Source organism: Mus caroli, chromosome 2 (genome assembly GCF_900094665.2).
Source record: "Mus caroli chromosome 2, CAROLI_EIJ_v1.1, whole genome shotgun sequence".
Classification (NCBI taxonomy): Eukaryota; Metazoa; Chordata; class Mammalia; order Rodentia; family Muridae; genus Mus; species Mus caroli.
The window spans coordinates 138,511,790-138,536,172 of NC_034571.1; the positions used below are offsets into that span (position 1 = coordinate 138,511,790).

The 24,383-nt window shown below is 40.3% G+C and overlaps 1 protein-coding gene across 2 annotated transcripts in view; it reads right to left on the reverse strand.

Annotated features, from left to right (window-relative positions):
* The window catches only part of Ralgapa2 (Ral GTPase activating protein catalytic alpha subunit 2), a 269,644-nt gene that overhangs the window by 73,012 nt on the left and 172,249 nt on the right, over window positions 1-24,383 (reverse strand). For both annotated transcript variants that reach the window (XM_029473906.1, XM_029473907.1), the window contains 4 exons: window positions 20,610-20,733; window positions 19,528-19,683; window positions 13,482-13,640; window positions 447-574 (listed from right to left, as the gene is read on the reverse strand). In XM_029473906.1, coding sequence (XP_029329766.1) covers window positions 447-574; window positions 13,482-13,640; window positions 19,528-19,683; window positions 20,610-20,733 — 567 coding nt within the window. The remainder of the gene's footprint in view (window positions 1-446; window positions 575-13,481; window positions 13,641-19,527; window positions 19,684-20,609; window positions 20,734-24,383) is intronic.

Genomic DNA, 24,383 nt, shown 5'->3' on the forward strand with positions numbered 1-24,383 from the left:
TCTCCTGAGTCGGGTAGAACTGCTCCTTCCTCCATCCTTCTGAACCCTCTGCAGCTTTCAGGTGCTGTGTGCAGTTTCTGATTTATTAGTCATTTCCTTTGCTTCTGCTTTCTGATGCTCCCAATAAGATTTTCAACAACTTGCTACACATCCCTCTTTCCACACAGTGAAATGTGACTCTAGATAGAAGAGACTGAACCTGGGAAAAATCCCGAGAAGCCATGAGCTTGAATATCATGGCAGTTGCAGCCTTTCAGACACAGACTAGTGAACCAACTAGGAAAACAAACTCTATATTCGATGCAGCACAATATCACTGTATTTCATAGAAATCAACAAACAGTACTGCAGCCTGGGCCTGAAGCCCACTTACCTCTCCTGAAAGCTTGCCAGGAATCTCACCCTGGGGAGGGTTAATAAGTTACACATTTACAGCAAAAAGATACAAGCTCTGATAGAGTGGGATGAGGCACTTCACCGCTCTGCTGGCATTGATGCACGTGGCACAGATAAGGCTTGGCAGCAGCTTCCCACTCACGATAGCTCCATCGAACAGAGGCCCAAAGAATGGAACCTGAGGATTCAAAACAGAAAAAAACCTATGCTCAAACTCAGCAGGAGTTAAGGCAGAGATAAGAGAATGTACTCGACGCAGAAGACTGGGGATGAATACATAGGCTGTCATCCAGACAGACAAACCTTTTCAGAGCAAGTTGAGGGCTTTCAAGTCAAAGAGTACAGTATTGTTCTACCAGGTTCTTCCATGAGAACTTTCTGCAAGGCCTTGTAAATGGCAAATGATCCAGTGCCTCCGCAATATCTTTGGTGCCATTCACAGACGTGGCATTATTCTTTCCACATGCCTGTGCCATGGTACAGTGCCTGGTACACAAACGTCCTTCATTCTACTCTCCTACATATCGTCTTCATTTTCTTGAATCACCCATCCTCTGCTTCCAAGATCCTACATTATTTATCTTCATTCCTTTCTACTTTTAAGAGAAGCTTAGCTTTCTTTTGCTGGATTCATTTCTACCATAGTGTTCATGGATGTCTTTTTGGATTTTTTTTTCATTTCTCCTCCTTTCCTCTTTATTAGATTTTCATCTCTACTATGGAGATTGAAAACTCTGTGAGATTTGGGACTGGAGCTGGTTAGTAACTCTTATATACATCTACAATTTCTCTTGATTTTTCACAAATTTATACAATATTTAATACATGATAGGCCCTTTATTCTAATCTATTCTCTAAAGGGGCATGTGAAGAACATACACATAAAAATCTCTCCTATACAGTATATGATGTATAAAACAGAAGATAATACAGAGAAGAACAAAGAACTTTTGGGAAATACATATCTCCAATTATATAACAATGGGAGGGATGGCTTTAAGCTAGATGTTTCATTAAAAGTCTATAGGAGATAGAGGAATGAACAACAAAGCATGAGGGCAGTGGAGAAGAACAGTTCAGGAAGCATAACAGCAGCCATCCAGATTGTGACAGGAATGGGATTCATGTGTTTGAGCAAAGACAGAAGAGTCATAGTTCCTACGCCAAGTCAGTAGAAGGAAGACCGGGAGGGAGAGAAGTCAGTTAGGGAAGAAGAGCCTTGTAGGAAACTGTAAGAATTCTCAGTTTTTACTCTAAGGAGGATAGAAGCCTTCAACAGAGCTTTAGGGAAGTGGAGAATACCGTCTAACCTACATTTGTGTGTATGTGGTATGTCTGCATGTTTGTGGATGTAGGCACATATGTATATGTATGTATATGCAGGTAGAGGAGACCAGAGATCAACACTGGTTGTCTTACTCAATCACACTCCACCATGATCTGTGGAGAAGGTGTCTCTCACTGAACCTGAAGCTCACTTAGCATCAACAATCACAGTGATACAGGCCAGTTGTCCCAAAAACCTGGGAGGCTGAGGCGGAGGACCATAACTTCAAAGCTAGTCTAGGCAGTATGATCAAAATATCAAAACATACACACTCACTCTCTCTCTCTCTCTCCCTACACACACAGGCACATATGAAGAGAATAAATCTAACAAAAGATATGCATGACAAATATACTTAAAAGTACCCAATAGTGGTAACATAAATTCATGAAGACCTGAATAAATTCAAAGTACAATATTCATGGGCTGGAAGTTTTTATACTGTTAAGATGTCAATTCTTCTGAAATCAAAATTTAGACTCTAACACAAACTCTAAATTCATATAGAAATGAAAAGCAGAAATTAGCTATTACAATTATGAGATGATTTACACTGAGTTTGAGGAATAAATATAAAATTACAGTAATTAAGATATTAAAACATTAATATCAGGATAGATAAATTGACAGATGGAAATATACAGCCCAAGAATAGAAGCACATATTACGGCAACTGTTCCACAGTAAGGCAGGACATTTCTGGGGAAAGGAAGTTTGTTTCGATAAAGACTCTGGAACAAAGGGAGAGAGGTATGAAAAAATGAAACCTGATCTCCATTTCATCACACACAAAAATCTGAGCTGGATTATAAACAGAAACATTAATACTAGTCCTAAAAAGGAGTGGACGAGATGGCTCAGTAGGGAAGGGCACTTGCTGCCCTGACTGATGGCCAGCGTTGATTTCCACTGCAGAAGGATGAACTGATTTTTACAAGCTCCCCCTGACCTCCATGAGTGTGCCATGCCATGCCATGCACTAGAATCATAAAGCATCATGACCATGCTAAATACATCCCAGGAAGATACCAGTGAGTGTCCATTAAAAATTAATGCGTGAAACGAGGAAGGTAAGCTGCTCATTTCAGAAGATGACTTTATAATAAGTGTTTTATGACATTCAAAATCTATTTATAAAAAATTCTTAGCTATCGAATAAAAGAGAACTTCATTAAATGTATTTGTTGGGCATTTGAGTATCTTTGCGCAAATCTTACTGCCATTGTATTGCTCCCTGTCTTATAGTTGTGCTCTGAATAAAGTTTCCGTGATACTTTGTAGGACAAACGAAAAACACAAAACAAAACAAGCAACCCTCATTTAGTAAACTATGGCAATAGTGAAACACTGCAAGCTTGATACATCAGCGTGAATGAGAGGACATGTCCATTAATGAGTTTTGCCAGGATAAGAAAGAAAGGAAGGCGTGTGTGTGTGTGTGTTTAAGTTGGAAGGACAGAAGCAAAAAGTCCTTATTTCAACTATTCTATCATATAATATAATTATAATAAAGAGTCCATGGAAATGGTCAGAACTAGAAGTCAACAGATAGAGAATGAACTCACAAACTTACTTTTCTATCCTCAGCAACAACTGTCCAGAAAAGAAAACAAGAGCATATATTATTATTATTAAAATATCACAAAATATGAAGTCCAGAGGAATGGGTCTTATAAGGAAAAACAGAGCAAAACCCACACAAAACCTTCAGAGAAGTAGTCTAAGTAAATGCGAGGATCTCTTTCTCCTGTATATCTTCTACTATATATGAAGAGAAGACTCAAAAGTATTGTTCTTTCCTCTCAGAATCCGGATTCAATGCAGTGCATGGTTTAGCCTGATCAGCTGGCTACCGAAAACAGCTATACAGAATTGAAATAGGCTAAGGAAAATAAAGACGTCCTTAGAAACAGTAGGGCAGGGGTTTGCTTTAGTTGTAGGGAAGTGAGTTCTAAGCTACAGCATACGATGAGATAGATACTAGAGCCCGTCACACAGGACCCACAGAACCAAGGGAGGAGTCCCACCTCGGATCCTGTACGATGATCACTGACAACTCATTTATGGAGCTACTTGAGACATATGACCCTGAAATGGGGTGATGCTGATTTGTGAGATGTGGCACATCCCAGGCACTGGTGGTGTCTTTGTTTTGTTTGGTTAGTAGAAAACTGAAGTCTAGCTCTAGATCTAAGGAGGTGGGCAGGGCCTCTCGCTTTACTATTGTTCTCCTGTTCCTCTGATGTTAGTCTTTATTTCAGAACCTGGATTCAAATCTTTTATTCGTCTAAACATTCTGAACAATTCCTGAGTGCCTTATTGTGGAGAGCCGTGCAGCGAGCAATCGCCATTATAAGATGGCGCTGGCCTCCGCTGTGCCTAACTAGTAAACAAGCCTTGTACGCAGGTGCGAGAGTGAACTCACGCCTAGTCACTGCCCATCTCGGGGCATAGTAATGGGGTGATGGGCAAGCAACGAATCAGGAGCTGACAACCCACATCAGGTGCTGAAACGCCATGGCTGAGGGCTATATAAGCAACGCCATTTTCCGGGGTCAGGGTCTTCCCTCCTGAAGAAGCAATAAAGCTTTTGCTGCAGAAGATTCCGGTTGTCCGAGTGTGTTCTTGCCGGTGAGAACCATAGCTCGGGACACCTTATCCTAATATGTTGACCAAAGCCATGACTGTTAACAAACTGGCTTTCCTTACCAGCTAGCTGCACGTTAGAAAATACCCATAGAGTCCCTGCCATGCCTTTCATGACTAAATGATACCCATCTCTGGCTGAGGAGAAGCACACACCTAGAAAGTACAGCCCAAACTAAATTAAACTCATCAGGCTGCAGTGCAGAACAGGACAGATTTACATCTATTTGGCCAACAGAAACACAAAGGGGGCTTTTTGCTGTGAAGTAGTGATCCCAAAGTTCATAGTACCTGTTACCACTGTAAACAACACCAGCCTATGGGTGTATCTAGCTGCTAGGGCAAGGACAATATTTGGGACAAAATTCATTTTGATACATATGAACTAATCTCCCAAGGGCTCTGTTGAAACATTTTGATGTTTCCAAGCAAAGGTGGGCAAATACTTTACAGACAACCTTGGGTTTTAGAATCAGACTATTGCTATGCATGAGCCTACTAAAATCTATTCCATGATGAACAATGCCTTCTTCCCTGGTTGGCCAGTTAGGTATTGCGCTCATAACAAATTAATGGCCATGATTTTGTATCTGGCTGTTTGGCACTGACTTTATCATGCAAGAAGACAGTAATGTAATGCAAAGGTATAGGATTTGAGTTTCTGCTGAGCCTCTCATGTTTGTCTTTCCAGTGGATACAGGATGGATACTTGGAAGCACACAAATATGAAGAGACCTTCAATAGTATGCATCTATATAGAGAGGATACAGATATAATTTTTAGGTGGTCCTTGAAAGTTACATGGCTAGAGACCAAAATGGCAAAGTCAGACAGAGAACTCATGCTTTCACAGTAGGAGAATATCTGCTTACAGCACAGAACGATGGTTGTAAAGAAGAAGTCTGAGAGGTTAAGAGCCATGGCCATAACAAGCACAATCGCCACGAAAGAGGTAACTATATGGCAAGGATCAGCACAACTGTGAATTAGGAGATAACTTTAGATTTAGAGCTTAAGTAGAGAGACTATGAAAAGCTTCTGCACGGGCGGGGGCGGGGGGGGGAGGGTAAGAGAGTTGTCAGTGGTTGGAGAAAATCAAAACAGCTTTCCCTGTAAACGCTTTGTCAAGGATAACTCTCTACTTCCCCCAAAGGAGGTTTCACAGCTGCTCTAAGGGAGAATTGCTTCATCTGGACTTAAACAAAACGTTTCTGGGGTTGATTAGAACTATGGATAATGTGCTTTTCCATATCTCTTACCAGCCTTCTGAGCAAACCTAAAGCAAAAAGTAGTAATGTTGATGATGAAAGAATCATATACAATTTTGGCAATAAAGAAGCATCAATATGAAAGGCCAGAAAGGATCAAGTAACTTCTAGGTAAAGCAGAGTCCATACAAACCAGAGGCTGCTTCTACTCCAGGGATGCCCAAGGGTAGGACACTGTCTGAGGTTTCCTGGTAAGGCTGGAACCCATAACTACCTCTCTATCTCTGAGAGCTACAATGTCTGGTCACAGTTTTCTTTTGGGGGAATTCCACAGGAATTATGAACAGAAAGGGAATATTTCCACTTCTGCTTTTAAGCCTGAGATACTGAAATGAGAGATAGGTAAATCAATTAAAATTTAGTATTAGAAGAGGCCTTTTCTGCTTGGAAAAAAAAAAACCCAATGAGATAATTTGTGAAATGTAAACGCATTACATTTGAAGCACTTTTCATGTGCTCTGTGGTTCAGCGTATGTCAAGGGAAAACAGGGGTGTCTTCAGGAGTACACAGCTCTCTTTAAGGGAAACACTCTTAAGGACTGGGCTGCTCAGGAAACAGCTCATTGAATTTGTGCTAGTTTCCTGAAAGATGAGGAAAAGCAGATTTAAACTATTTTGCAGACCCCAAGGGTCTTAGACAGAGTAAATAATTTCCAATGACTAAGCCCTGTTGGGAAACAACATGGCCACTCAAGGAATGTCTTAGAAATAAGCTGATTACTTGATTTGTTCCTCATACATAATTAGTCTATGGGTTCTAATAGCTTAGGAACATCTGAATCGATAAGGAGTTAAATGGTTGTGGCTGAGTTCTAAGCTTAGAGCTGTAATGGAGAGGATGTCATTTCCCCAACTATTCTATATCCCCATTTTTACAGAACTCAGTGAAGCCTGGAGTGGATTGCTGCTTTTCTCAAGGTCATCAAAATCAGAATATTGGTCTAGACTCAATTGTGACCCAGTAGGCTCTGCACGGCTGCCAGCACTCTTCTTGCTTTTTTGACGATGGCCATATAGGTTATCTTTCTTTCCTTGCTCTCAAAAGTCAGGTCTGACTCAGGACTTTGCCCTCTCTGCTTCCTACTTGATGGGCTGAAACACCTGCTCCACTGGGTCTCAGCTTAACTATGATAACAGAGGGAGCCTCTCCATCCACAGGAGTCACTATGCAATATTCCCTTTACGTCTGATCACTTTTATTGCTCTGAAGTTGACTGACATCGTTAGCTTACCTTTCTTCTGATGAGTGGTCTATCCTTCATTTGCCCTTATTTCAAGGTTTTTGGTAGGTTGGTAGGTGACTTGTGGGCATTATTTTCTTCTTTTTTTATGCACTTTGACAGTGCCTGTATTTTGTTTCTATTGAAGATGAACCTAGGGCATTGTACTCTATGTCTGATCTACACTTCCAGCCTGTCTTACTTTTTTTGTTTGTTTGTTTGTTTGTTTGTTTGTTTTTTTGAGACAGGGTTTCTCTATGTAGCCTTGGCTGTCCTAGAACTCACTCTGTAGACCAGGCTGGCCTGGAACTCAGAAATCCGCCTGCCTCTGCCTCCCAAGTGCTGGGATCAAAGGCGTGAGCCACCACTGCCTTACTTTTTAACTCATATATTTAGAACACTAATTATGAAAGAAAATTATCAAGTGTTATATTAATATGAGTCATTTTATTTTATTTTTCATTTTTTGGTCTTCTACTTTTGTCTTCTATGATTTTATCTGATTATTTTTATGATTCTATTTTTATTCTCATTTATCATATCAATTACAATTCATATTTTAAACACTTTTTAAGAGGTTGCCCCAAGTTTTAAATGCTTTTATAACTAGCCAAAATGTTCCCTTCTTAGGTAATACAGGGACCATTCCCAATCCCTGGGCTCCATCCTTACATTACTGTTGCTATCTATCTCTTAGAATTATTGTTGCTATTATTATGAGGAACGTAGTGTGCATTCCATTTTACCTTCACTGATTCCTTCTTTAAAGCTCTTGTTTTTTATCAAGACTCCATGTATCTTCTTGTGTATGCAGTGGTGTTTGGGTATGAAGGCCAGAGGCCAATGTGTGTTCTCAGCACTCACTTTCTCTCTCACAGTTCTGTTTTGAAACAGAGTCTCTCATAGACCCTGCAGCTCGCTGACTAGGCTATGCTGGTTACCCAGGGAGCTCCAGAGAGCCTCCTGTCTCTATCATGCTGAACTTAGGTCCCCATGTTTATGTGACAAGCACTCTACTGACAAAGAGTCCCCTATTTCCCCCTTCTATTGGAAGAATTTAACATTTAATGCAAGATAAGCTATGGGCCACAAATTCCCTCAAACACTGTTGCCGTTTGGTTGAGGAACTCTCTACTTTTGAAGGGTCATTTCCACAGGTGGAGAATTCTGGGTAGTATTTTCTTTCATCACTTTGAGTGTACAACTTGTCTCTTCTTGATAACATGGTTTCTGAAGAGAAATCCTATGTGATGTTACTGTCTGTGTCTCTGTAGTTCCCTGTTTCTCTGAGGCTTCCTTCAAGACTTCCTGTTTGTTTTTTGGCCTCTACCCAGGTATACTTTGGTATTTATGTGAACTAAAGAAGCTGCGGTATCCCTCATTCCTTCACTGTCTCCTTTGCTTTGTGATACCCATTCCTCCTGGAAAACTTATTTACCCAGCCACTTATTTATGTATTTACTACCTCTTTCCACATTGCTAGACCAGACATCAGAAAAAAATTAAAAATAAAAAAAAACAAGCAAAGTAAGAAAAAGAGCTGTAGGAACAATTTCCTACTATCTTTAGTAATATGCTTTGAAAGTTCATTTATAACTTATTTTTTTAAATAAATAAGTGTTATTGGCCAGGTGTGGTAGCATATACCTTCCATCCAGCACTTAGAAGGCAGAGGCAGGAAGATTCTGTGAGATTCTGCCTCAAAAAGAAAAAAAAAAAATAGAAGTGTTCTTTCTTACATGCCTTATACAAAAGGAAGAGAAATAAAAACAAAACAAAACAAAGTAAAAAGCAAGGTACTGGGGCTGGTGAGATGGCTCAGTGGGTAAGAGCACCCGACTGCTCTTCCGAAGGTCCAGAGTTCAAATCCCAGCAACCACATGGTGGCTCACAACCATCCGCAACGAGATCTGGCGCCCTCTTCTGGAGTGTCTGAAGACAGCTACAGTGTACTTACATATAATAAATAAATCTTTAAAAAAAAAAAAAAAAAGCAAGGTACTAAACTTTCAGTTTGCCCCAGGAAATACACCTCTTTGGCAGTGGGCTGTGTTTCCTTCCACAGTGGAACCCAGCACACTCCAACACTGGGCAAACTGGCCAGCAGATGTGCACTCGTGTGCAGGGCCTTAGGAAGCTGCCTGAGGAGCCTGGAGTGTGGCTTGTTTCCTGGGTCAAAGTGACCCTTCCTGTTGTGTCTACCCAAGAGTAGAGAATGAGAGCCACCTTGCTTCCCGGCACAAAGCTTGGCCTGCAGTTTGCTATCTGGTATACATTCAGCAAAGGAGAGAAGACAAATCCACAAGAGGAAGACAGATGTGTTGAGGACTAAGTAAGAAGCAGGTAAATGGTGCCAACAATTAAAGAAATTCTGTTGAAAAGCAGATCTCAAAAGCCAAGTTCCTGTGAGGTAGGAGCTAAGTTCCTAATACTATACAGTGCTGCTTCAGGTTTTCTTCTGTCTGTTCTCAAGGTCCTTTTGTAAAACAAATGTTCTTTATTCTTTGACATCTGCTTGTAGGTGACTCAATCTTTCAAAAACTGAACAAAAGTGATAATATAAATCCATAGTATCTAGGAAATTCCTCTATTTAGCAGTGCCTGTGTATTAGCAAGTTTGATTTCAAAACAATACCTGTAAGCAGCTGCCTCTTGACATAGTTCTAAAATCAATGTTAATAACACATGACTCAAGCAGAACACATTGCAGCAATCCACATAAGTTAGTTTAATAAAATCTATTTCTTTGGTATTTTCAATGATCTTTTCTAAGTAAATGACTCAGTATTTTCCAAAGTTAATTTGCTTCATTGAGAATTCTCCAGAATATTTAAGGTACATAATTGAATCTCCAAAGGGTTGTTTGGCTGGGATAAATATTAAAGAAAATTATGTGAAACCAAGATAAATTTACAAAACCACACAGCAAAGGCAAACACGCTTCCTGTATAATGGGGGAACTCCAGCAAGATTAAAACACTTCCTTGCAAAAGCATAGATGTCCAAGCTGGCCTCTTCTTAGTCTTATGTGCTTAAATGCTCTTGTGACTTCTGGCACATTAAACTTTTGACTGGCATTTTCTAGGTGCTTGCTCCAGACAGAGGTCCTGAGCTAGGCATCACCCAGAAGGAGGATACATTCCTATACATCTGTATGCACTCATGCATCTCCATCCCACACACCAGCTACATGTGAGCCAGATACTGGTTTAACAGCACCCTACGGATGGTCAGGATAACTTAAGAAAAGGCAAGGCAATGGGCTCTGCATACCCTTTAAGTCACTCACTTCACTGTCTTGTGGCAAGTCTTTCATGAATGGCTGACAGATAAAAGTAGGCAAAAAAATTTAAGTCTGATAATTATGCATCTCTTTTCTATGATGAAAATTTTATTGTGTCAATATTTATGGAGATGGGAATGGACTTATTTGGAAATCACTTTAACAATGAAATAATGCTGCAAAGCACATTGCTTTTTAAAGAAAAAGGCAGAGGTTCAATACAATGTTTGTGAAGTGAGCAGACTCTCTCAGCCATGAGGATTTTGTGCCCTCACAACAAGCACACCCATGCTTCTTCAATGTAGCATTTTACAAATGTGGGGCATTATTAAGAAGGGGCGGACTCTGCCAGTCACATAATTTGTATATTTAAGGGGGGGTGTGTATGGAATGAAAAAGCGAAATATGTTAAATTTCAAAGGACTTGGAAGTAATGCTGCCTGTGAGCTTGTATTACAAATAGCCCCACATTATCACATAGGCTATTAATGAGGCCAAGTGAATGAGAGTACAATTTGAATATGCATGACTCCATCCAATGAGCAGGACTTTTGTGTTCTGATGAGTTTTTTCCCTCTCCTAAAAGGGATTAAAATGATTCTTAGAGGAGTATAGCTACCCAGAAATGAGTAAGATAAAAGTATTTGGCCACAGAGTCCCACTCTATTCATATGAAATACACAGGTGGGAAAAGACTGCTGCTGACTCCACCTGCAGTCTCTGAAATACATGCAGCTTCTGTCTTCTAAAGGAATAGTCTTCAACTCAAGCAGCTGTATTACTACAATCTCTAAGGACAAATAATGATTTTGTGGAGATTCCTAAAAGTGGACAAGGTTAAGAAAACCTTTGAGTACAAAGCCTTCAGTTCCACGGTAAGGAACACTAGTTAAAAGACTGGGGAATGGGTAAATTATTGCGCCAAATGGCTGAGAATTAATCTCTGCTGACTAGCTGTAATCTAACGAGGCGTCTGTGTCCCAGGGAGCCCGCAGCATGTCCCTGGCGGTATGTGCAGTGTGTCGAGTCTGCGTGGCACCCTTTGTCCTCGCTCACAGGCGGCCTTTCCCCTCATTGTCCATAATATCCTCATGCATCTGGGACGCGTGGAATGCATTCATACTAACAGACTTACCATTGTTTTCTCTCAGAAGCTTTGTTGAGCAAAGACTGCATCACGGTTACTGATAATTATATTGCTTAATTAATCAAGACAAAAAAAATTTGCAAATCATTGCCTGGTTGCCAAGCAAGGAGATAAAAAATGACAACAATACAAGCTGAAGCAATATAACAAAAGTAACAGCTATCTGATCAGAAATTCTTATATAATGAAGCTATTAATGCTAAATCGGTTAATGTTAGCATTGCTCCAGGTGTCTCTACTTAGATGCAAACAAAAAGGCTAACATTATGGATATAAAAGGCCAAATGTTGCCATGGATTCTGTAACCTGATAGAGAGGACAGCCTTTTCATTTGATTAGGGAATGCAATTTAAATACCAGGGACTGAAGCCAAACAAACAGACTTTCCCTCGGAAAGCCTCTTGCATTCACCCTGGGGTCAGTGGTTGGTGAACAAAAGGTCAGCTACACTTGCCCTGGAAATGTCTGGATTAATTTTATTACATTGTAATGGTTTGTACTTTAAATGTAGGGACAACACTAAGTTTTCAGTTTCCCATTATTCTCTTCTTCACTTTAGGCTTTTTTGAGTTAAAATATTAAGAAACCAATTTTCCGAATTCATCTTGTCAAAATTAATTACCAAGTTTATTCAAGTTTAAAGATACTTTGTAGGAAAAAATTTAAAAGTACATAAATAACTTTTTATGCATCTCATGCTATGTTGAGAAATGTCACTTTTGACACAGCAGAGTGAAATAAAATGCTTTTCATGGTCTTCATTCACTTTAAAAGTAAAGGGGACACTTAAAGGACATTCTGACATTTTAGAGGACTATCCTGAAGATGAACTAGTAAAATTAGTTCCATACTACTTATAAAAGAATTTTTTTAAAAACAATCTGAAAGCTAAAAGTACTAAAACTATTACTTCTTTAAGATTAAAATTATCACTTTAATTCTTATACATAATTCTGTCTTCATAGACAAATGCAGATGTTAGCACTGAGCCATTAACTTACAGCACAAAACTGAAAACATGCTATACACAGGAGTCTGAATCAAAGGAACACAATATCTAATATAAATTCTGACATCTTCTGTCTTTTATTTTATGAGGTTTTCCTAGATTGAGAGAGCCTATATATTGGAGAGTTAATATATACATTAAACTTAGAACTCTACTGATTTTACTATGATCATAACTATATATAAAAAAATCCTGATAGCAACCATAACTGCAACAATGGCTAACATGGAAACAGCTTTTACCCGGGTGCCAGGCAATGTCTGAAGCACTTTTCCACTTATTAGCACGTTTAATGCTAATGTAACACTTTAGGTTACAAATCCGAATTAGAACACCAAACCTCATGATCTACTTTTTAAAGCTTAAAAACAATTTGTAGAATAATGCTGAGCTCCTCCAGGAGAACGATTCTGAGATGTGAAGAAATATTATATTTACTATCAGGCTAAAAACAAGTCTTTTTTTTCCTTAAAGAAAGGCCCATATGCTTACTATATTTAATTTCAAAGCTAAGAAGACTCTTCTTAATGAGTTAAAAACACAATATGTCAATACAAAGCAGCAGGATTAAAATACCAGTAGAGGCATGATGAGGACGCAAGCTGCAGCTGATTAGTACACAGGACACAGACCATTGGATTGTTCCAGCCAGCCCCATGATCAATACCAATTGACATGGCTGAATTGATTCTCTAGCAAGGTGCTTTGATTGTTAATACTCATCATGTGTGCTTTGCTTCAGGGCACCAGTGTCTTTGTGGACATGTCCAGAATCCTTCAGGATTGACTGCAATCAGCACCAGTCAGGGCTCAGTGACCAATGCTCATCTGTCAGACAAAGCTGGATTGTAGACCCATGGTTTTCCCCAAATACTAAGTGAAAATGGAGTTCCATCAATTCTTACTATTATTAATAATGTGTCCCAGTTAAAAATTATAATATTCTTAAAATTATAACACTTTAAAGCATTAAAATTATTTAAAAATGCATACATTTTTCTAACATAATTTTCAAATAATACAAAATGGAATTTTGTGCTTATGTTTAGAGTTTTTTTGAATATCACAGTTTGTATTAAATTCCCATTTAGCACACACAGTTATCTGTAACATTTATCAGGGTTTTTGAGGACTGTGATTCTAATAGCAAGTGAAGGGGTCTGGGTGACAATGGAGAAAGCATACCTCAGGCTTCTTCGTTATCGTGATAAAGAACATATGATTCTTCATTGGGTAAATAATGATGGAAACGTCTCCAAAGGCTGTTGGGATAATACCCCTGCGGTAGTCCCTGGAGTGTTCAGACCAGACGATGTGGACCTCATCATTCCCCAGGTGACGGAGCTGCAACAACAAATAGGCTCTTTATTAACTGAGGTGCTAACAACAGTTTATGAGGGGCTGTGGCTTACAAATTGAATTAGAAAACTCAGAGACCAAAAATATTTTAGTCCAAACCAGGCTACTACACTGATGATACTCAGGATTCAAAAACGCACTATTCTGTAAAACTTTGGCCCACCTGCTAAGATGCCAGTTTGGTTCTAAGATCACACACAGAAGCTCCAAGGCACATTCCAGTGAGATGGAGGAAGATGTCTTTAAGGTCTCTTTTACCCAGAATTCTGTTTCTATACCAGTCCTATCCTATAGTGCTGAGAATGTTTCTCAACAACAAAAAAAGACATCACTTTTTCTAGTCATTATTGCTTGAAAACTTTAAGCTTTTGAATCCAGTGGTTATTAAGAAATAACAAAGTAAGATAAGTCAAGCTACTCCAACACAACTGTTGACAATCTCTAAGAAATTAGTGCTGAGATTAATTTTTGAGATAAAGATGGTAAGAAATTATATTTTAAGGAAATAAATATATTTAATTTAAATTAAAACTTAACTTTGGTGGGCATACTAGCATCTAGCAATTAACGATGTCCAAAGTGCTCACAAATGATGTCTACCCTTCCTACAGACTTTAAGTAACTCCATCTTTACCTCATCTTACAAGAAGTAAGGAATTCTGCTCAGGAATGCTCTATCTGGCAAGTGCACAGAACAGCACCGGAGAGAGGGCCAGAGACAGTGGCCTCTACTCATGATGATCTAAGCCAGGGACATTCAACTTATATATAATAGTATGTGGCATTTCAAATGCACAGTATGTACACACTAAGATATACAATCAATTCATAATAAACAAAATTTCTCTCTCTCTCTCTCTCTCTCTCTCTCTCTCTCACTCACTGCTATGAGTAAATTTACAATTTTATGTTCTGCTGCATTTGGTTGGACATTCCTGATCTCAGCTCACATCAAAAGCTATTTTAGTGATATATCTCAAGTGGTTTAGCTCACTTATTTTGACATTTTATAAAGAGACAATGAACTCCAAAAAAACCACAGATTCTTGGTGTCTTCAAGAAGGCCCTGGGAAGGTCTCAGAGACCCTTTACAAGCTTTTCTAGGGCAAGCCTTTGCTAGATGCAAGAACATCCCTGATAAACTGCTCACATGGAGAGCCTGCCAACCGAATCTGGCCATAAAGAAATCATTTGAGAAAGCCTAAAGCATAACTAAAAGGAACAGACACAGTGATGAGAATATTGGCCTGAACTAAAGTTCTAAAGTTATGATGTGTGGCAGAGGCAGAGCTTAGAAGTCTTGAGGGACGAGGTGTCTGCCTCAGAGCAGGGAGTGCCATCCAGGAACAAGGGACCAACCTTAAAAGCCCTTTAATAAAACTGATGTTATGGCAGAGCTTATGTTCTAGTTTTATCTTAAAAAAACAAAAACAGTAAAAAGATACTCTGGAATCGTGTACATCTGAAACGTGTTGGCATAGATATTAATTTTTAGATGTGATTTGATCACAGAGTCTACCCAAGATGACCCCAACATGGCCTCTTTTCTAGTCATCAAGTTTCAAAAGCAGCTGTTTGTTGCAGTGCTTGCTTATTTTACACTCTCTAGCCTTCTGGAAGTGACTGAACACATCAATTACTTACAGAGACCTGCATCTGTACTTTTGTGCTTATATGGAGTAAGGAACAGGAGTTAACTGGTCTGAAGAGGGGCTCCAGAAAGATGCAGCCGTGGGAGCCCAGCACAAGCCACAATGTTCCAGAACTTAATGGAGTCAACGACTTTCGTAAACGCAAACATTACCCAGTGCATCTTTCTCCTCCTCCTCACTCATTATACCCCACACAAGTATTAAAGGTTCAAAAGATAGCTGGCAAAAAAGAAAAACGAAATACACTCAACCTAGCTCTAACACAAAGGTTTTGCTTTCTTTCTAGGGCGCCAAGCTCTCACAGCTGAGGAGGCCCTCAAGTCCCACTTTTCTCTCCTTTGTTCTTCCAGCAGTACTGACCATGGGATCTAGAGTCTTATGCACGCACAGTGCTCTACACTACTACTCTGAGCTACAGTCCAGCCCTATTCTCTAAGACACTACCGACTCCTGCCTGCCTGCCTTTCTCATTTCTAACTCAATGGCTAAAGACCTTGGAGCAGTGTTTTGCTACTTAGACCTTCTGCAGTGACAGCAATGAGACAAGATGGACGGGTTTCTATGGTAAATGGGGATTAGATCTAATTGAAACTTTGGGATTACAGCAATAGGAGCTAACTGTAAGAAGTAGGGCTACCCTCAAGTTCAGCTTGCAGCCCTCATCCTCCAAAGAGAGTTGACCCTATACTCTTCTTGTTATGCTGTTGGCAGAAGCAACATAATGGAGACAAACCACTTACCAGACACTGTTCGACCTTGCAGCTACCACACAATGCCACACCTAATACCAACAGTCTCTCCTTTTCAAACACAAGGGCAGAGTACAGCACTTATTCTGAGATGATACACTGATTGCTGAAATTTTGCAGTTGCTCTGTCCCTTTCTAATTTGTGTTATTCAATTATATAACCCAAGTAAACCTCTCCTAATTTTATTTGCATCAGTATTCTAAGAAAACTCCAGCATTAGGAGAGCAATCCACACTAATTGACCCTTTCTCCCTCTGTGGCAATTCTGCAATTATGGAAGAACTATTTTTGTAATATTCATTCAGAGCCGCTTTCAGTGTCATGCACCTTAGATTTTTGGACATGTTACAGTTTAATTAACTAAACCACAAAACCAAGAGCTAAGACCAAGGGAACCATTGGCTGGTACAGCTGGAAAAGCACAAAACTTACACCCTCTTGTACTATGATATGAACCCAAGGACATCAAACAAATGAGACTGATGTGGACAAACCACCCACAACAGAACATAGCATAGTTACTCAAATCAGAGCACAAGATGATATTCTGGAAACCTAAAATGGTACTCAATTCAAAGGGGATTTCAATAAAGAGATGTCACTTTGTGAGTTTTACAGAACTTTGATTATAGGCCTGTAAGTTAAAAACCCACCCACAGGTTTGCTCAGAGACAAGCCAACTTGACTGGAGGTATGTGACTTCAGGAGGAGAAGATGCCTCCCTAAAAGGGAGCTGCATTCACGTTAGCTCCTACTTCCACTATGCGGTAGGGTCCAGAAGGCCTCAAGGCTTACCCTTCTTAGAACAAACAGGCTCTTGAGCCTCAAGAAATCAATCCTATGTCCTGCTATCCCCCGTCCTGACTGACAGAGTTATAAAGCCCCTCTGCCTGAGCTGTGCTGCCTGCTGCTGCCAGGCTGCACGCCTGCACGCCACTGGTGACACTGGTCNTGGTCCACACCTAATAGGCTGACCTCCTTTCCCGACTAATTGCATTACATCGCCAGCTGGCTCCAGAAGGAGTCGTCTGTTTGATTGAAGAATCTGGGCTCCTCAGCGGGCCCGGCTGCTACTTTTACTAAGTAACAGTCAGGCCTGACATCCCCATTGTTCAGCTGACAGTGTGCCCATCCTAAAATCTAAGTTTTATTTGTAAATTAACCAAGAAACTTCCTGCCAGAACAGAGCTGCTTAGAGACTGATAATGTGGGCCTTTCATCCCCTTTCACTCTACTGTATCACTGCCAATTTGTTTTTCATGTGGCTGGCCAGCCTGAGGCTATAAAAGCCTTGTAAGACATAAGTGCAATTATAGTCCTGGAGTCAAATGAATTGGACAAATCCAATAGCACAGCTCTGTCCCCACTCTGCAAACCCCTACAGCAGTTAGATTAGCTGTGAAAAATCTAATCTAGCTAGAGCTAACAAATTTCTGCAGTGAAGGATCAAGAGTTCAGTATGGGGTTGCAACCGCATTGCGGGATTGAAAAAGTCCCCCCATGACAGGGGCAGAACAGAGCATGAATCACTTTAGAATTCTGCAGCTCATTTTTAAGCTGTTAGGGACAATTTAGCTGGAGTAAGTCAAGGAACCGGGGGCTGCTGTTACATGACTGATTTTTTTTTGCCTAACTGTGAGACATCCTGGTAAAGAGGGTTTATCGTTAATGACACTAAATCTTAGAGCTGCAAAAGGTTTCAGCTGCTTTTTGAATATTACAGTGGGAAATCTCCCATACAGACTAAGCCTTGGGACATTATTTATAGCAGCATTATGTCAAGAAAATAGTATAAAAACAAAATAAAAAGCCTTTCTACTTAAGTAATCCTTCAAAATAGTTTATATGTAAATCTGTCTTTAACACGTAATTGTTAATCATGAAAAAATATAGAATATGGGAATAATATGCAGAGTATGAAGACATTTACAAGGTACCCCATGTTTTATAAAACATGTGAATACAGCCTGGGGTCTTGGTAAAGCAACTCCAGATTCTAGAATACCAGTGAGCTACCACATAGCAGAGACCTCCTTTCTATGAGCACTGCAGCCATCAGAACCCAAGCTGGCAGGCAGGCGGCTCCTTCACACCTGTGGGAACCAGCACATGGCTAGCACTCCCACTAGCTGTGAGGTTCCCAGCCCAGGGAGGCCAAGGCAGTATGCAGGGCTATGCTGGTGAAAGGCTGCTGAATTTCTGAATGCAAATTGTGCTTTATGCATCTGAGACACTTGATCACTATGGAAATTGTCTGTGACCCGAGTTCTGATGATGTCTCCCGTGCACTGTTGTTCATCATGTATGCAGTCCAGACATCTGTGGCTACAGTAGTGAAAAGGCAAAACTGGAGACAAAAGAAATGAAGCAGATACAGTAGGGCCCATGAGCTAAGATCAATCATCTGGCTAATGGAGCAGGGGAAAAAGAATCAATTACATCAGTGGACAATGACGAGGGCTGATGGCCAGAGAGTTCCTACCAGGTATTGGGCTAAGCAATTTTTCTGGCATTGTCTTACTTACTTGACTCAACAGTACTGTGCTATGGGTTCCATTTTCAATCTTATTTAATACAGGAAAACCAGAGGTATAAGCTGGTAAAACAATTAAGACACACACTTGAGCCTTGACTGGCCCTAGCTCTAACCATGTCACCACACCCCCAATGTACAGTCTTCATACTTGAGATACTGGCCTCAGTTCCTTATATGTGTGCTGTTAGAGGAGACTGAGTGTCAAATTGGAATGTAGGCTCTGTCCCCCTATTAGCCCACAGGGAAAGCACAGTTGCTTTAGGATGCTCTGTTCATTTAGAAACTTACAGGAGTGGTTTTCTTACTATACTACATTTTTCTCCCATTAATGTGTTCCTCATCCAAAACAAGGGTTTTTTCAAGTAAACATTCTATAGGCTGCGGAGTTCAAGGCCCTGCTTCTTTGGTGGAGTTCCTTTGGGAGCATCAGGGAGAGCAAGGGGATAGCATTTGAGGTGGGACATCTGGGCAACAATGTATCTGCAGGTAGGGTCACTGTGACAAACACTGGCAGTTCGTCTGGGTGTGTGTGTGGGGGGCGAGGGGAGTGCTTTTCTAGAGCCTTATCAGCACTTTTTCTTTTTCTTTTCTTTTCTTTTTTTTTTTTTTTTGGTCAAAAATGGCTATTACGTGTTATGGCCTTTGCCAAACATGAGGTAAAATTATTGTTTCTCAGGTAATTAACATGAAAGAAGATCCAAAAGTATCCATGCTAACGACCCTTTTTCTTCCTAGTCTTTAACCTTAGGGCTTAAAGCTGTGCGACATTAGTGGTTTCGATTCACTACAACTGTAGCCAGAGGAAGAGGACACTGACTTGGAAGCCTGGGAAAGCAGCTTCAGCATAGTGCCAGGGCTTGCTCCCCATCCAGCCCCAGAGAGCCTCACTTACACACGAGTGCAGTGAGCTGTTGTCCCTGAGAAGCCCCCTTACCTTTTTGGTGAGCGAATCATCTGAATCTGATGGCATCCGAGTGGAAACGTGGAAAATTACTTCCACGGTCGAGGTAGCATAGTAAGGGGCTGTCTGTCCTGTGCTGCCATTGCGCTGAAGACCACCCATAAACCCACAGTGGGTTGAGAGATCCACCTGATGAAGGTCACAGAGCCAAAGGTGAGGGTCAAAAGTGAGCTAACCTTATTCATTAAGTAGGAGTGTGAGCTGAGAGAATGGACAATTTTCATTTAAATACATTTCATTCTGATTACAAACAAATATAAGATAGACGAAATTAATTTTTAAAGAAAGAAATGAACATAAAAACAAAAACTGGTCTGCAACCATGCTATGTGAAAGTCACTATAAAAATGTAAGGAGGGCCTGCCTCAGCAGTTCATTGCTTGCCTGGCACATGCAAGGACCTGGCTGTGATCCCAGGATGTGCTACAGCATATACAGACCAAAGACACAAAACCCAACACACACACACACACACACACACACACACACACACACACACACACCATACACCTCTCCCACCCACACCACTTTTCAGATTCTATGGATATGCTTTCCTTTGGGTTTACATTGACTGGAGGCAGGTATGTGCCTCTGTGTATATATCCGTTAGTCGACCAATCAGTAAGGTCATTCATTCTGGACTTGTGCAATAGAAACTGCAGTGACAGCCAAAGACATTCTAGTTCCAGTTCCTCACTTTATCCAGGTCTTCCTTCAAGCTTCTTTTAGCAAGCCATTGCAGATTTTCTCAGTACCCCCACCCCCACCCCCGCCCCAATGGCCACTTTTGTCTTCTTTTGTCACAAACTGCAAAAAGCTCTGAGCCTTTATGACTATACAGGTCTTAAACAAAGTTAAGGAAAAGTTATTAAGGGGAAGCAAAGATCCACACATAGAATAGTAAAATGAAGCAAACAGATTTTAAGGTCAGTGCAGTCTTGAAGAATTCTATGAATGCTACATTTGAATGTGAAGATACAACTAAGAACACACACAACTCATATCTGCTTTAAATACTGATAGTCAGCAACCACATAAAGAATGAAGTTAATTACCTCCCATCCAAGACCAGCAACAAAGTCTTCATATGCTTGGCTTCCTCTTTCATTGGCTAGAATGGAACACTTGTCTTCTTGCCCTTCAGCAATGTAAAACACTGCAATCTTATGGGTCTCGCGGCTATAAATATTTAAATTTAAAGGAGTTAGAATGTGTGTGTGTGTGTGTGTGTAGTTTTGTTTTACTGTTATGGCCAGCATGACTCCTAATGGCACTCACTAAGTGTCAGTCTGTTTCTATTCTATGGTGGTTGATGCATGAACTTATTTGAATTCTGCAAGCCTGATTCCATGTGGAAGCCAGTGTTATTACTGTATCATCTGCTTTGCAGAGGTGACCAAAAGGAGACACAAGATTAAAGAAGCAGGAAACTGCACCTCAAACACTGGAGACACTAAAACAGTAGCTATCAGAGTACATTATCCACCAAGTTCTTTCCATGCTTGGTGATGAACATTGTCCTCTAAAGCATTCCAAGTAGACATGGATTGTGGCTAGGTATCAATTAGAGCTTTAAGGCACTGCTAAGTCTTTATGAGAAATGGAAACACTTAGGTATTTTCTTTGTGAAAGGATGTGTTCTGACTATTGTGAGGATACCATATATGATGTACAGTTGTTCTTCATAGAGTCTTTGGATACTTTTGGATATATAAGCTCTTTATTTACTTGCTCCATGACAGATCTGTGGTAGTTTCCTGTTAAATCATGTAAACATGATTTGCACTTTGAAGAAAGGAGCCCTGTCTTCCGTGCCCCCCAATCCACTTTTTTTTTTTTTTTTTTTAGCATTTGGTACATAGTATGGGCTCAACTAAGTCTCTGTTAAACTGACCAGATACATGACAGTATGTCTGAATGTGTAAGGTATTAAAATAACTGGAATCCACCCTACCAAGCTATTTGGTGATAGTTTGGAGATAAAAGCTCAAGTGTTGTTCAGATGAAGCTTAATCAAGAACCACTCCTTTGACAGCACCAGTTCAGGAGCTTTATTCTACCGTAGCCTCAACAGTAAAAGAATTAGATCCCAACTTCCGGGGCAGCCCCACCCTTCTCACATTTGCATTACATCATGACAACACTACATAGGAAAAAGCATCAAGTGCTTCAGCAATGCGGAAATGTTTCTATTGTCTAATTATTTAATATCTCAACACTGTAATATGATTAGACATCCAAATTGGTAGATCTGGACTCCATATTTTAACAAATTCTCAAATATTTCCTTCTTCATGGTTATTTTTCTACTTATTAAGCAAGGCTAATGGAAGCTAAACTAAAATGTTATATAAATCACCGGAGGAGGCACATTCTCTCCTATTCATTAGCTAGCTGCTCGTTCCCCTATCATTCTCATGGAACAAATACACGTAAAAAAAAAAAACCATCAGAAAATACAGAAAAAGAATAAAAAGAACAATTCTCAACTTGAACATGTAAACAAACAACATGGCTGAACCACTGTAGGAAATGGAAAGCGATGCTGTAAAGAGGATATATTTTTTTGGTAGTGATGGACCCTACAGAGAGTGCACAATCTTGTTGTCAAGACCTTAGGGAATGTAGAAACTGCCATATCATTCACTACCTTGAGAGACAGGCAGGGGACAACAAGAAGGGTCCCCTACAATCTGACTGGCTTATCACAAGAACTGTAGTAATTGGACAACTTGGATGATGGTGACAGACATAGTAAAAGGCAGTTTCAACAAAAGAACAAAAGTATAGTTCCTTGACTTCTCTCTGCAACTAGCTTTACATCTTAAAAGTATAGTTCCTTGATTTCTCTCTGCAACTAGCTTTACATCTTAAAAGTCCTCAGCATTCCGTCTACAAGAATCCCCAACCTTCAATTTCTCTGAAATACATCAGTGTTTATCCGTAAAGCCCAGGACTATTCCATCCTGGGTCCTTGCATCCTCATTAACTCAGTGTAGGAACACAAAAAGCTAAGCTCAAATGAAGGAGGACTCACTGAGGTGGGTGTGAGGAAAGGTGACCTTTAGCTGTAAACACTCATCAAATTTCACATCCTACAAAATATTAGCACTGCAGAGAGCCTGCTAGGATGTAGACACTGTGCCTGGCCTTATTAGCGCCAGGCTTTTGAAATGGTAATTACAACATCAACAGCACTTCATATCTACAAGCTGCACAACCAGTGCATGGAGGGGCAGGTAATTCAGGAACACATATACACAGAATCAACAAGGTTGCCTTCCTCCTTAGAATGCATTTTTTTCTTTATTACTAGGAATAGACCAGAAGAGTTCTGTTTTCTTGTGCTGTCAGATTTTAAAAACCAAACAAAGGAAAACATGACTTTACCATTTCCTTCACCACACAGTGGTGAGAAAACCTCAGTGATTTGTATGTACAGCCATCACACACAGTATACAGACCTTAGCGAAAGATTACTTTTTCTTAAAACATGTGAAAAAGGCATTGTGCCCCCACAACAGTGATATAAATTGATACCAGGAATAAATAAAAATGTCCTGAGAGTTGAGGGACAAGATGTGTTCTTGCATGGTATCAGACCAATCTATGGCACAGGCCAGATGTCCCTACAGGTGAAGAGCCCCAGATGGAGTTCAGGTTTTTAAAAGACAATCTTGAAAAATCCTTTCCCATTAAATAAATTGATGTGCATTTAGAGGCCAAGACACCAGACATAAGTCCAGGAGTTGGGGTTTTAAGTGAAGGTTAATCAAAGGGCAGAAGATTGCCAATCAGCTACCCAAAGCCATATTTTACTGCAACAGCACCCCAGGGAGCTAATTCGATTGCACCTCATGCAACTAAAGTGCATTAACATTCAACAAATTGGCTACAATTACAAGATACCAGTGCATTCACTTAACACTGGAGAAGCAGGGAGCAATTCAGTGTATGCTAGAAAAGCTGCCATCGGGCTCCAAATGATTGTTTAGCATGGAAGGACCAGAGGGAGTAAGGCAAGTGCCCAAGTCCTTCAGAAATCCCTCATGGAAGTTCCAGAGGGCTCAGCCTCTGTCCTGGAGAGAATGAAGGGAGGAATGTCAGTATCAGGGTCTAAAACACTTCTTACATGGTTTTGAAATTCAAATTAAGCTTTACTTGAATCAAGAAATGAAAACATTTAAAATACTGAGTTACAGGATCTGCCCTGAGGATGGTTTCTTTCCATTACAACTACAAATGAATCATTTCAACCTGTATACTTTCTTTTATTTCTTGATACTAAAATGCTTAGCACTCTCTAGAGCACTAGAGTTACTAGGAGAAAAGGCTGTCACACCACCTTCTGCAGGTGGAATCAGGCTCACAACAGCTACCCTCCCACATTCCCAACACCCAGAAAGCACACACAAAATAGTACATGCTTCAATATGTGTGTGGCTCTAAGAAGCTATGAATGATGAGAAGGATATATGGGAAAGGAGAAAAAAAAATCTAAGGACTTTTGATTCCCACAAATGGTCTATATGAATTAATGTATCTTAATTCTACATGCTTCTGAAAGTGAAAAGACACAGAGCTATAAGTGAGCCTAATGTGATTTTATCTGCTGAGTCCTTAGTGAGAGACCAGAAGGTAGACAGACTCCCTAGTAGGCAGACAGACAGGAAGAGTAGCTAGGAATAAAGATGGTGAATTTCCAAGCTGGTTAGCTTCTTCCTCAGCTTCCTGACTGGAGAGAAAAGCCTGACAGCTGTCTCCTGTCAGCAGGCCCACTACTGAACTGGCTCAACAAGTTCCAGGCTAGATCAGGACCTGCCACACAA